General features: G+C 34.3%; 1 protein-coding gene across 9 annotated transcripts in view; it reads right to left on the reverse strand.

Annotated features, from left to right (window-relative positions):
* Window positions 1-14,732, reverse strand: part of LOC111504205 (potassium voltage-gated channel seizure) — a 741,437-nt gene that overhangs the window by 450,328 nt on the left and 276,377 nt on the right. For all 9 annotated transcript variants that reach the window (XM_074183663.1, XM_074183665.1, XM_074183666.1 and 6 more), the window contains exon 8: window positions 7,929-8,009. In XM_074183663.1, the coding sequence (XP_074039764.1) occupies window positions 7,929-8,009 (81 nt within the window). The remainder of the gene's footprint in view (window positions 1-7,928; window positions 8,010-14,732) is intronic.

Below are 14,732 nucleotides of genomic sequence, written 5' to 3' on the forward strand. Positions count from 1 at the left end.
ACGAAGGTAATTTAAGACTAGTAGATGAGCATAATGATAGATGTAGGCTTCAGTACTCCTTTGGTATTGACGAGACACTAATATTGACTTGTGCTCCCGGAAATATTGAATTCTTTGAGGCGAATAAAAATTCTTTGTCCAGTTCATCCCAATCTTCATTCTGATACAATTCAATGAACCTGATGTATTCATCGAATATCAAAGTGACAGCAAACAATATGTTATTCTGCACTCTGATTTTATCAAATGTTCACGGAATATGTAATTGAAAAATTCAATTATAAATTATGGGAAAAATGAAAGTAAGAGAGAGGAGAACTGTATACAACTGTAGAAAGGGCAAACTTTTTAGTTTACCCCGATGAATTACTGCGAAAAAAGTGTTTTCCATAAAGAAAAATGTTCATATTGAGAATATATTTTGTCTATAGATAATTTTCATATTTTTCATATTGTGGAAGGTAAAAATACCCAAATAAGGTCGATAGTATATTTATATTGTTGGATAAGTTTTGTTATTCAAAAACTCTATATTCAGTATACTTTCTATAGAAAGGCAGAAAAGGCTTTTTCAAGAATAGTGAAATTTTCATAGAAAATTACTTTCAGTAATTTACGATTATTGAATCGAAATTTGAAATATCATCTGAACCATGGAACCATCCACTGAAATAACTGGAAAGTACCCTAATATTCCAGTCACTACTTATGTTCACCATTTTTCAGAATTTTATTTTACCTCAATACTTAGTTTCAATTAAAACTTTGCAGAAGAGAATAATATACCTGTAGGTACTGCATATATCAATAAAACTGAAAGTATTTGTTAGGATTCAACCGATAGTGTTTAAATTATATATATTATCTTAAGTCTGTGAGATTGTGAAAGTAAACAATTTATTTTCATTCATGATGTTACTTCAATAAACAAGTATTGCAAGTATCAGAAATCTAACAAAACTACTTTGTGACTGAATTGAACTCAAAACTACTTACCATTCTTATCTCTTCTGTATGCTAATAGATGAAAAAATCAGGATCAGAACCACTTTCATTTTTGTTTATTCAGTTTGGAAACTATTTGTTGAATCACATACAAATACTTCAGATATTGGTTGAATATGTTGTAGTGTATTTTATTGTCAATTGTTATTGTTGAAACTAGCACTGATCAATGCTTGATCAATGAGGATGGAAATGGTAGATTAAGGAATGATATACATCTAGAAAGGAGGGTATGTATTTTATTTACTGAGAGTTCTTCATAAAAAATTCAAATATCAAGTATATTTGAAATCATTATCGTGAATAAAACCATACAGCAGATATTGAATAATCCAGCTCTGGAAACGTTATTGATGGATTTCCAATACGTTGCACATGTGTTTCCATTAGAGATCTATATACGTTTTATTCAATATTTTATTTTGGAAAAAAATGAATATGATGATATATATGAAAAAAATTACATTCATTTGAAGACTTCAACTTGAAAATACATGAACGAGTTTCAATTCTGAGAATATTTATATAATTTTTCAGAATCATATTGGTCTACAACCGATATTCAATAAACGAATTTTGTATTACCTGACATATGAATTTGAAAAAGTTGAATTAATTTTTTTCTTTGCCTGCCACGTCCGAGGAATACAATGCAGATATAGAAAATGTTCTGAAAATGTAGATATAAAAAAAAATCAAAAAAGTATAAAAGTAAATATAAAAAAAGTTCTAAAAATGCATATATAAAACACCACCATGTATGAAGTGATAGTACAAAGAATGAATTGTTGATTTGTTATAAAAAGGATATGCTAAAATACTTTTCCAAAATATAATAGGATCTATCAACAAGTAGGTTCTTCACAGCCTTTTTGAAATGAACGTTGCTCAAATTTGCAGATCTCATTTCTAATGGTAAATTATTGAACAATTTACCACCATTGTAGTATATGGAATCCTTGATTAAATTCGAAGTTGGGATGGGAAGTCTAAAGGTATAATTGCTATTGCGAGTAGCATAAGGAGTAGAAGCAAAGTTGAACTTCGATTTATGTTTATAAATAAGGCAAACTGTCTCTAAGATAAAAAGTGCGATGACTGTTAACATTTTATTGGCAGTGAACAAATTCCTGCACGATTCTCTGGGTTTAGCTTTACAGAGACATCTTCTGTAATATCAATACAGAAGAGAGAAGGGATGAGTTGCATGCTCCCCAAAAAGATATTCCATAACGTAATCGAGATTCAATAAGTGCATGGTAAACGGTCTTTGCGACATGGAGGAAACCCAACTCATTTGAAACCACTCTAACTGCATAACATCCTGAGGAGATCTTACTCTTCAGTTGTTTAAGGTGCTCATCAAATTTCAGCCTATTATCAACGAGAAACTTTCTGCTTAATTTATTTTGTAATACGTCAGCGTCTATTGAACTGTCATCAAGCGAACATTTGAATGATATTATATTCGTTTTGGATGCATTTAGAGAGAGTAAATTTGCATTGCACCAGCTCTTCACCTTCTTCAAGTCGGATGATATTATTTTATTTAGCTCCATTGAGTTTTTTCTTTCGACAATATTGTAGTATCATCGGCGAATAGAGTGAAACTACCAGATATGTTAATCATAGATATGTCATTCATATATAGCAGAAACAGAATAGGGCCTAACACAGAACCCTGTGGTACACCAGATTCAATGACCCTGTTCTCCGAGAGTTCCGTTGTCCTCACCATTTGACTCCGACCTGAAAGGTACGATTCGAACCAAGTGTTCGTTACACCTCTACATTCATATTTATGAAGTTTTTTTAATAAAATTTTATGATTGACGCAATCAAACGCCTTTGAAGTATCGCAAAAAATTGCGGCGGCTACTTCACCAGCATTCAATTCAGAGTAAATTTCATATAAAAAAGACAAGATAGCATCATTTGTATCTTTTTCATCTTGAAACCCAAACTGGTTTTTGTTTATAATACAGTGCAGTTTTAAGAATTCATCTAAACGTACTTTGATTAATTTCTCAATAATTTTTGCTAAAGTCGGTATTAAGGAAATAGGACGTAGATTGGAGGGATAATCTAAATCACCACCTTTAAGTAGTGGAATGACAACGGAAGTTTTCAGGGAAGAAGGAAATGAGTAGTGCGGTAAATTTCAAAGGATTTGTATCAACTCGACGTATAGACTTGAAAAATTATGCTTCTCCATAGGAGTTACGTCTCAAATGCATGAAATGCATGTTGCTTAGATTTGCAGATCTCATTTCAAATGGTTAATGATTGAACAACTTACCACCATTATAGTATATAGAATCCTTGATTAAATTCGAAGTTGGGATGGGAAGTCTAAAGGTATAATTGCTATTAGAAGTAGCATAAGAAGTAGAAGCAAAGTTGAATTTTGATTTATTTATAAATAAGGCAAGCCGTCTTTATGATGTTAATTTTAATTCAATTCAATGTCGCTTTGGCATGGACTACTGTTTGAGTAGAAATAAAATAAAATCGTTCTTTTGGCAAAAAACCATTTTCAAATAATGGATGGAAATATGTCATTGAATTCGATTTAATAATTTCTATCGAATACAGGATATTCCATTATATCCGTCCATATGAAAAAAAGTGATGAAAATTTCTGAAGGATGAAACATCGGAATCAAAATATGAGCACTGCCTGTTATAGAACACGCATGTTTACTGGCGATATCTCGCCAGATATCTCCGTTGGAAATTCATATCCATGTGGGTCTCACAGAATAAAACTATTGTGTTTCTGTAATGAGTTTGTGAATTCCTGATTCCACTATTGAAAAAATATCATGGAAACAAATATTTTTTCGTCATCGAGATGGTAGTGAATCATAATGTAATATCGAACATTAACAGTTTATTGCGAGGTGTCACGCTTCGTTTTCTGACATTTTAAGTTTTCATCATATTTCTAAACATAAACAAACGAGGTACAAAACAACACCACATGCTATGAGAGAGATCTCTGCAAACTCGCCCCAACTTGTCGCCATGGGTGACATAACAGTCCTTTGATATGACGGCTAAAAACCGACAAGTTGTGGTTCAGCTTGTAATGCTTACTCGCGCCAAAGAAGCTACTAATAACGTAATACACTGCCGGGCATAAAATTAGGGTCACTCGTTAATTTGAAGTTATGAATTTTTTTATTTTTTCTGATCTCTTTCCAATATTACATATTTTACCGAGTCCTGGAAAAACAACAAGTTTTGGTAGCACAAATTCATTTGTGAATACTGAAAATGAACAATTTCGCTCCATTATGCTAGGAAGTGAAATGAACAATTCTACTCTGATTCTTTTGAACAGTCTTCGGTAGCGCTACCAAACAAATATAAGTCGGAATATTGACATTCCGAAGCCATATTATTTGTTTTGATTATTTTATTCCGTATCACGGTTAGGTATGCAAATAGACGTCAGATGAATCTTCTTCTTTTGTTCAGTTACAGAATCCATTTTCAAAAAGTAATGTTATTGAGTCAGGGAATTCATTCTTACCGTGTAGGGTCAAATTAGAAGATAGACACAGAGACAGTTGTTTATTTTTATGTCAGTCTTAGAATCGGTGTACTTTGTTTATATGTCTATTTTATTAGGTGAGAGAAGAGTTTGTACTTTGGACTGGTACCTATTCGATGTAGATAGAATGAAATTGTGAAAAGGTCTTTTCTGTGCTTGACTTTCTAAGAGAGAACAACTAGTGGTGACAAAATAATTATTAAATTTTGATAGTCATCCATATCAGTGGATTCCAACTATTATGGTTTTTATGGATTGTAAATTGAATGGGTATTATAGTGAATGATGTAATCGTAAATTGAAACTTATAGTAGAATCAATTGAAATTTTCTGACAGTAGTTTTTTAATCTAGTTCTGCCAAGTGGAACTAAATGTTAACCTGAATCTAAGATAAAAAAAACAAAAGAAAATCGTAATAACAGTTAAAACCGAATCAAAATAATTGAAAAAAAAGGAGTCTGCCGGAATCCAGGATCACCTGCACCAGTGAAGTCGGAGTGGAAGATTACCAGTCATCGGTTTTGAGTTATATTGATGGTTTCAGAGAATAATATTTCCATCTGAGAATGTGAGGTTTAATGCAATAAACCCTTGGGTAAGATCTTGTATTCATTAGATATTCTTATCGAGGCTATCATTGAACAAAAACTCATCAGAAACCACCGACACTCTGGTTCATTTATACAAGAGTCAGTCTCATTTTTTATTTGATTCATCAAATTTTGTATTGAACCGTTTTTTTTTGTTTTATTGGTAATCTGGAAGTGTCTCCTAACCCTGTGTAGCAACGTTGATCTACAGTGACGAGTGTTGAAAAGGATGCACTATTTCTATAAACTTCTGTAGATGGCGCCCAATTAAGGACTTGGTTTTGGTAACCTTTTTCAGCACCCAGTATTGAGCTTCTATAAGGAATTTATGAAACGAACCACGCTCTTGCCTCCGCATAATCCGCAGCTAGTCGTGGCACTTGTACCGTTATCTTACTCTGAATTCAGAAAAAAGTAAAGTAACATTACAAAGTGCCTATACGCATCCAATGCTCCATTCTCGATAAAGACTAACTCCGTGCCAGCGTCAAACGATTTGCTTTCCAATGCCATAACAAATTCAATCTTGCAATTTGGTGTTAACAGGAAAGCGGCGGTCCAGTAGCTATAATTCGAGGCGATAATCCAGCAGCATAGCAGATGAATTTGAAAGGAAACTGCCGCAGGTGTTCGGTTTCTCAAAACCCTAGATACGACAAAGAGGTCATCTCTAGCTGTTGTAGTCCTGCCTCGCCCTGAACCAGGTCTTCAAATTATCAGACCAGTTCCGTGGTACCGCCTTCATACTCGTTGTACACTCGAAAGACTTACACCAACGTTTCTTGCAGTTTGGCGTCGTTTGCAGCCATTTTCCAGAACTGCCATAATTATTACCGCAACAACAAAATTAATGTTCATTTCGATACACCAACATTGAAACATTACACAAACAAAAACACTTGACAGATAAAACTATAAAGAAAGTATACTAATAGCGGTTTTCTGAAATTAAGCGAGGGCTAGTTGTTTGTCAAACGCTAATCGCAGAAACAACAACTATGTTTTCACTAGTAATACCAATAGAGGTCAAATTATTTCCCGAGTCACAGAATAGGGAAATTTTCTAAAAATAATCATGAGCGAGAAAAAGTTTCCGGATATCAATTTGATCTCGCGTGGTATTCGGTAAGAAAATTCCACACCGAAATGTGGTGGAAAATCAAATATTTTTTTAAATTTTTTTAATTTTCCATTCTTAACAATGCATATTATGTTCTTCATCAAGTCACCAGCGAAACATAAAATGTCGAGTTGCATTGGCAACTAAGTAATTTCTACTCATCTTAGTTGCATGGGAATACCATTTCAAGATAGGAAATAGTATATTTTTCAATTTTACATGAGTTTTGAATAACAAGTGGTAGAAAATGTTTTTTTTGCGTTTTCATTAAAGTGGGTAATGCGCGCTTTAATGGTACGGAATTCACAACTAGCGGCAGCAAGCATCAATCATAGGAGGCTGTGATCATTGTATTTTGACAGTTCAAAGCATCACAAAAACTGGTGTTTTGTTGCAATAATTAATATTGCACAGCCAGTAAAACCAACAAAATTTTTGTTTAAAAAATGAATCGATTTGAAAATCATATTATGCAAAATATGCGTGAAATTTTCTGATGTGATCAATCATCGCATCATGATTTATTTACTCGCATTATTAGAAGATTGTGGCTCTAACTTGGAGAAAGGAAATTTGTTTCGAATAATCCACGAATATTTGCATCTAAACTGGGCAAAATTGAAAGTACTGAATGGGAAAAAGGTGAATAAATTAGTGTCTTAATATTATATATATTTTATTTGACATATAGACATTTAATTGAAAACATTGAAAGTCCTGCGTTTTCGCCATTAAGAAGAGAGAAATATAAAATACATCCGAAGAATATAGAAAACATCTCAGCTTTGTAATTAAAATGTATCAAACTGAATATTTTGTGAACAAATAAAAACCAGTCTGTCAAAAATGGTCTGTTATTGTGAACGTCAAAAAAATTTCCAATATAATTCGCTGTTGGGTATCCCACAAGAAAACAATTTCTACTGAAATCCTCCTTTGCCATGGTGATTTGTCAAAATAACGTATTTTGATTGGTCCAAAATTACAGGTGTGAAATTTTCAAAGCAATTCAGTAGTACAGTATGGTACATCCAAATTACTCAAATACAAACATAATTTTCCAAGATAACTTCAACTCAGGTGGTGGCCCTAATTTTATGCATGGCAGTGTAGTAGGTACTCCGTCTACACTAGCAATAACGGTTACCTTATATGTCATTCGATACAAATGGACACGCGCTTTCAGAATATACGAAGCAGTGATACCCTTGTTGCTTTTTTGCAATTCTATGAAGATGTTATATGAGTAGTCATCATTTACCTAACATTTCATGACTTCATCAATAGTAAATTTCTTTAAAGAATGGAAAATCAAACTGAATTTTTGATCTGAAAAAAGATGGTGAAGTAAATCTCACCATAGAAACACATATTGAAACAAAAGTTCGAATCATATACAGTGAAAAACGATCTTTCCACTTGATTATAATAAGTTTCAAACAAATCAGCTCATTTATTCAATTATCGATTGAACTCACATCGTTTTCAGGATTATCTCGCATAATCTGGAGTTTTGAATAACCGCAATACCTGTTATAGTAAACGCATATGATGGTGTATTTGACCATCAAACCATTTGATTCCCTCCCCCTGTTATACTCTTGATTTGCTTTGGAAAAAGTTATTTCAAGAAACGATGAAGCTTTCACTTACCTGAGCAACTTTTTCACCCATCTTTGGAGTATGGATTCCGCTTTGGAAATATTTAGCTGATCCATTGTCTTGAAATGAAAACTGAAATGAAAATGATGAATCAAAAGAACGTAATTTTCTTAAAGGGCGAGAAGGTTAGTGAATTCAAATTTGTATTTTATGCATTTCATCAGTTCGGACTTTCATTGTCTGATATGATATAGATTGATTTGAAATTCCTGGAAGAATTCATTAAAATTAAAAAGATCAGCCGAAAGACAACAATAATATTAAGCAAAAAACTGAAATTACAATGAAATGAATTCCAAGCAACAATCAAAATTTGAACTAGTAACATGCAATGAAAATTAAAAACTATCAACAACAAATGAATTTTTTAATTTTTAATTGAACTATTAACAAGCAATGAAAATTATGAACACGAAATGAATATTAAAAATTTCAATAGTTCAATTTTTCCTTGTTGCTTGTGATTTCAGTTTTTCTGCTCAGTATAATTGTTGTTCGCTAATCTTTGTAATTTTCAAAGATTATTTCAGAGATTTCAAATCAATTCATATCATACAACATGATGGAAATCCAAACTCATAGAATGCACCACGAAACATTGTCAAACACCTTCAAACAAACGTTGAATTTTATGTTCAATATAAATCCTTTCAGAATTGATTATATTCAATTTTTATAGAAATTCTTGTATATATTTGGTAGATATGAAAATATATCGTGGAGTTTTTTTCATAACACTCAGTAATTATAGTATCCCTATTCATTCTTCGGGTGATTTTTTTGATTTGTTTTGGTATGGCAGTAAATTTGGAATATTGATGAGATTTTCATTATCTGTTTTTCTATTTATACTCTTCGGGTTCTTGTTGATTCGGATCATTTCAAGTAAAGATATAATTAATACTTTCTGAATCTAAATCTTTCATTTCGTCAAGTTCAATTTTGTGTTGTCTATGGCATACCTTCCGATATTTGTGATTTGAATCATATTCGAAACACTTTTAGAATATTCTAGTGTTGAATAACTTCACATGAAAGAGACGTGACGATCCGACACAAAAAAGGATCGTTTTGATCGCTGAAAAGGAATGAAGAACAGACCTGGAAACGTGGCAACCTATGTAAAACGTTCAAATTGTGGGGCAGCCACTTTTTGAACTTTTCGACCTTTCCAATACGTTTTAAACCATCACCGCATGGGGGCTGATGCCCAGTTCTTCCACCATCCCACGCACCGTTTACGATGGGTAAGTCCCCACCAGGGTTGTTCTGGCCATCAGTGGTGCCATCAGTACCACATCGTCAGCGGCCATGGAGATCCTTCTAGATCCAACTCCTCTCCACGTTTTTCTGGAGATAGAGAGACTAGATGAACTGCATATAGACTTATGCACATTGCCTATTGCACAAATCAATTAAATGCAGAGTGCAACAGACTGTTGGTTGACACTGGAGGTCACAGAATTCTGGAAATGAACCCAACTGCTCCCAACTGTCAACTACGAACTGCCTTATAAAGTAATGTTCCCGATTAGAGAGGACTGGATCATCCGGAAGAAGGAAATATCAAGAGTAGATAGTTGTTGGTTCACAGATGGATCAAAAACACCTTCCGATTCTGGTGCAGGTGTTTTCAGTCGCAGACCCAGGACAGAGTTATCTACCTGCCTAGGAACTTATGCAACTGTATTTCAAGCGGAAATTCACGCTATTGAATTGTGTGCGGAGAGGTTGAATTAATCCAACCTCAATCACAAGTCAATAAAAATATTCTCGGACAAACAAGCGGCATTGGAAGCTCTTGGCTCCTACTGAGCAACGTCTAAATTGGTAGCAAACTGCCAAAAACGACTCTCCTCGATAGGAAGACTAAACAGATTATTTCTGGTCTGAATTCCTGGCCATACTGGCCTGGAAGGCAATGAGGCTGCTGATTCTCTTGCAAAGGAGGGTACTGCAAGTGGCTTCATTGGACCAGAATCTGTCATTGGAATTGTTTTGGGCTTTGCCAAAACACCAATGAACACCTGGATGGCAAGAAGAGTTATGGACGTCTGCAGAATCTTCCAGGATTGGCTCTCTCCAGGAGGTTCATTCACCCTTCGAAGCTTGATTCCAAACAGTTGTTGGACTACAGTAGGGATGAACTACGGTCTCTAACAGGCCTTTTTACAGGTCACTATCACTTGAATCATCACATGCAGAGACTTGGACTGTCGGAAGACTGTGTGTCGCCTCTGTCTGGAAAATGATGAAACTGCAGAGCAGTTGAGTTCGGCAGATCCATATCCTCACAATCTGACCTCAAAGACCACTCACCATACAAACTTATCGGCTTCGTTAAGAAGCTGGGTTTATTTGGTCGAGTGTGAATAGGTGTGAGCCACAATAAACCCTTATGGGTTGCGGTGGAGGGTCGAATAGACCCACTCACTTTAGACCTACCTACTCCACCAGGGTCCTCTTATCCTCGTCCTGGATTACTGTAGGTCGACCACTTCGGGCGATTTTATCGATTGTGCATTATTCGAACCAAATAGAGAAGAATTCGCAACAGGCGAAAGAATCTTCGAGTGACCCGTCCGTAAATGAGAGTACCTGTATCTGTAGAGTGGGGAGGGTGAGTATAGGCCCACATCACTTAGGCCACATGTGATCCATTGTACATCGTCCCGAGGAGTTGTCCTTCTGGGTCATCGTCCATCCTTTCCTTTCCAGGAAGGTGAACAGGTCTCTGGGAGACATCTTTATATCGGCAGGTGTAGGCCAAGACTCGCCAAACACACACTCTCTTATTGACGATAACAACGGACATTCGCATAGGACATGCCTGAAAGTTTCATATTCCTGTTCACACATCCTGCATAGAGGTGAGTCCACTAGCCCCATATTATGGAGGTGTTTTCTCAGTTGACAGTGGCCAGTCAGAAATCCTACTGTTGGGCGTAGATTCTTTCTGGTCATCGCCAGATATTTCTTCGGCGCCAGCTTCCCAGGGTCGCCCAGGGTGATCCTGGCAAGATCATCTGATTTCATCTAATCTCTTTGGAGATTGAGCATGGGTGTGACGTTTGGCTAGTTCCGCAATTGTTGAAGTCATCAAGCCGTAGGCGCCACTGGGTCCTAAAATTCTTAGACAATGAGAGTAGTAGAACAAGCTCAGCAGAAACAGTTAGTATACAGATGGGAACCAAGCATGAACTGGAACTTTATATTACTGTGCAAGAAGACATCTTCGTTCTTTTCAATTACCCACTTGGTCAATACACTTCAGTTTTCTAGGGTGCTAGGGTAAAACGTTTGCAAGTTTTCGATCCGAAAGGAACATTTAGGTCCAGACAGATATACCTCAGTCAATAAGAAGACAGCAATATAGTGATCATATACCAGGTACTACAGGCACCAAAAAGTTGAGGAGTCTGCCAGACATGAATCGTCAACTCCATATTTAGGCCGTGAACCAGGTGTGGGGGTCACCAAAATAATTTTTTCACACACACGGATAAACCTTCATGAAGGAACCATCTTGGATGAGAACCGAAGAACTGCCTCAACGAAGCAGATATCTTTCCGAAACAATTATAGGGCTACTTAGACTAAGGAAAAATAAGGACAGCAATTGAATAGTTGTATGTTTCTTAAAAACACCACGAATAATAATAATCAGATTTCCATACAAGTATATTGCAAGGCTTTTTCTAGACATGGAAATTTTGTGAAAACTTGTTCAACTAGACCTAGTTTCAATAAATCTGTTGTGTGTTTTTCCGTACACTTCATTTGTTATTTCATGTTTGTGAATGGGGAACGATTAAGACAGAACTTGAATTTTGACAAAGTTGACTGGACACGTGCCATCGAAGAATGAATATTTAGGGTATTTGATATTGTGGACATTGAAATCTCTAGATATTCTGTCGCTTCAATTTGCAAAAACCTGATGGTGTGCCCTATATTTTCTGTCACTTACATGTAGACAGACAACTTGTGAATCCACTGACTTCATTTGATGCTTTCTTATACCATACGACATCAAAATTTTGATGTTATAGTATTTCCTCTTGTTGCGGACGACAAAAGAGGTTACTTCAGATGAGAATGGCAGTTCCAAAGATATGTCTGAATCGGGAATAGATGCCTGGATGTAATAGACGAGGTTTGTTATACAACTGAATTTGGTTTAGGTAAGTTACTGGATCAGTTAGCAGCTACAATTGATATGCTATTTTCTAGCTTGTTGATAGCAGAAATATCTTAATGATCATTGTAGAAAGTTGTTTTGAAATAACCTCAGCAAAATAGTATATCCGGATATTCGAATTGGAAGCTAATTTATCTCCTGATAATTTTGAACTTTTCATCTAACAGCATCATCATGCAATTTTTTCTGTTTCATTTCCAGCTTTGAAATTGAAAGTGAAAATGCTCGAAAGCAACTTCAGGCTGCCTATGCCGCTAAAATCATATCTCACCAGTCGACACTGGAAGGAACCAGCATATACTGTTATCGCCGAGAGGGTTACCTGGTTGATATTTGATGTACCAGTCTTTCATATCTTCGAAATTACAGTCAAATCAAACAATTCGAATCTGAATCACTAGTTCTTTGCTTAGTTTCGGAGAGGAAAAAATACCTGAATTTTTTCAAAATAGTAATTATATCCAAAGTGGAAGTGAAATAGAAATCGAGTTCACAGCCTCTTTTGTCTCTAATATGCTTTTATAATTTCATGAAGGAAATGTAGAAACACCCTGTTTTTCTAAATGAAACCATTTTTCATAAAATATTACACAAAATCATTTCCGAAATTTATTATCATTCCTCCAAATACACCCTTTATAACTATGAAAACCATTCATGATGATAATTTAATCACAAAACGATTAGAAACTGTAAATGAGTCTGAAACGTTCAGAAATTTTTGAAAAATCGAATATAAATTTCAGAATTGGAAGGAGTGTATTCCTAGGATAGAATAATTTTTGTGGGTGGAAGGTTTTGGCTTTCTACTTCTCCATCTTCAAACAAATCTTCCAAAGGAATCTTCCAAAGAAAGGAAAATACTTTCTGAACAACTACTTTTATATCAACAATGCATAATAAAAAACACTCTACTCTATTCAGTTCGTATTCCACAAACATCATCGAATTGAATCAGATATCTTTCACATGATTGCTACACAATGTAGACCAGGGCTGAAGCCTTCAAAAATTTTGAAAGGTGAAAAGAAAAATAGTAGGATGAAACTCATTAGAAAAGGAGGAGTATATGATAAAAATAGAAGGAAAAATTAATTAAGGGCAATATGAGTAGGTAAAGTGGGAGTGGGTGGAAAATGGTTCATTCCGATTTCCGGTAAAACCGGTCCTATGGAAAAAAGTTAGATGACAAAGTTGTAGGAAATAAAATCTACAACTTTCGTATTCACAATTTATTCAAATAACCTCAAAATTAATGTGAAAACTTCAAATAACCAAGTTTTTTTATTTTTATCTTTTTCAAAAAAATATTTTTACGATATACTGTAATTTATTTGATTTGAAATATTTATTTTTTCACCTTATTTTGAATTAATATCAAAAAAGCACCCTAGTTTTCAATCGAAAATTCTCGCGTTAAAATATCAGCTTTTTTTAAAAAGTCGGTGTGCTTCTTATTCGTTGAAATATCTACTTTCTGATGGTGTTAAAAAAAATACATCACCATAGAAAATGTTCTCAGAAAATGCCAAAAATCGAAAAAAAAATATTTTTTTAATCATTATGCACAATTTTGAGTTAATTATTAAAATTTACACTTCAATTACTCCATGTTATATTGATAATCAAAAAAATTGTTGATCGAAATATACTACTATAATTAACAAACAATAATTTAAGGTTGTAAAATCTTCTTTAAATAATATTTGTAGCAGAACTAGGATGAAATAATAACTTCAATGAAAACGTCACAGTCACAAGGGTTTTCTTGTAAATAGGTAGAAGAAGATGCTGATGCTGACATAATTAAAACCTCGATAAAAATTGCGAGAGATACTAATAAAACTGTCATTGTTGTGGGTCAAAATATTGAACAATTGGTCCTTTTAAATCAATTAAATTCAAATAATCATGACATTTATTTTCTCAAACTAGGTTCTGGAAATGTAAAGGATCTATTTTTCACGTCTGATAGTTTCAAACATGAATCCTTCAAAAATATTGTGGCATATCTCCATTGTTTTTCCGGTTGTGATTCAGCATCTGGATTTGCTGGAAGAAGAAAGAAAATTATCGTTAATTCATTATTAGACCCTGAAATTTGTCAAATTTGGCCATTTTTTTTTTATAAGAAAGGTGCAAGTAAAGAAAATATAAAAAATGGATTACAATTAATCAAATCTACTCATGAATGCAAAAATGAAGATTTCAAAAATATCAATTGGCAAAAATTGAATCATCTTTCATATTGGCAAACCTCCCACCCACAGAAGGAGCAGCAGAACAAAATTGTTACAGGGCCTATTATCAGCAATAGATTGGGGCTGGAAGCAACATCAACGTAGCAACATGCCCACATTTACAGAAAATGAATTAATTCCGGAAGTATTGCTTGAAACTATTTGCTACAGTTGTAAAACTGGATGTAACAGTTTGAAATATGGCTGTTGGAAATATGGTTTGGAATGCACAAATTTATGCTCAAATTGTCATAGTTCTGAAGATTGCTCCAATATGGTAGAAAAAACCTACGAGGAAGTTAATGATTCAGATAAAATTGTGGATGAAGAACAAATGCAGACTGGAAATAATAT

Source organism: Leptinotarsa decemlineata, unplaced genomic scaffold, assembly GCF_025532065.1.
Source record: "Leptinotarsa decemlineata unplaced genomic scaffold, Ldec_3_MD MMD2_tig00026340_RagTag_RagTag, whole genome shotgun sequence".
Classification (NCBI taxonomy): Eukaryota; Metazoa; Arthropoda; class Insecta; order Coleoptera; family Chrysomelidae; genus Leptinotarsa; species Leptinotarsa decemlineata.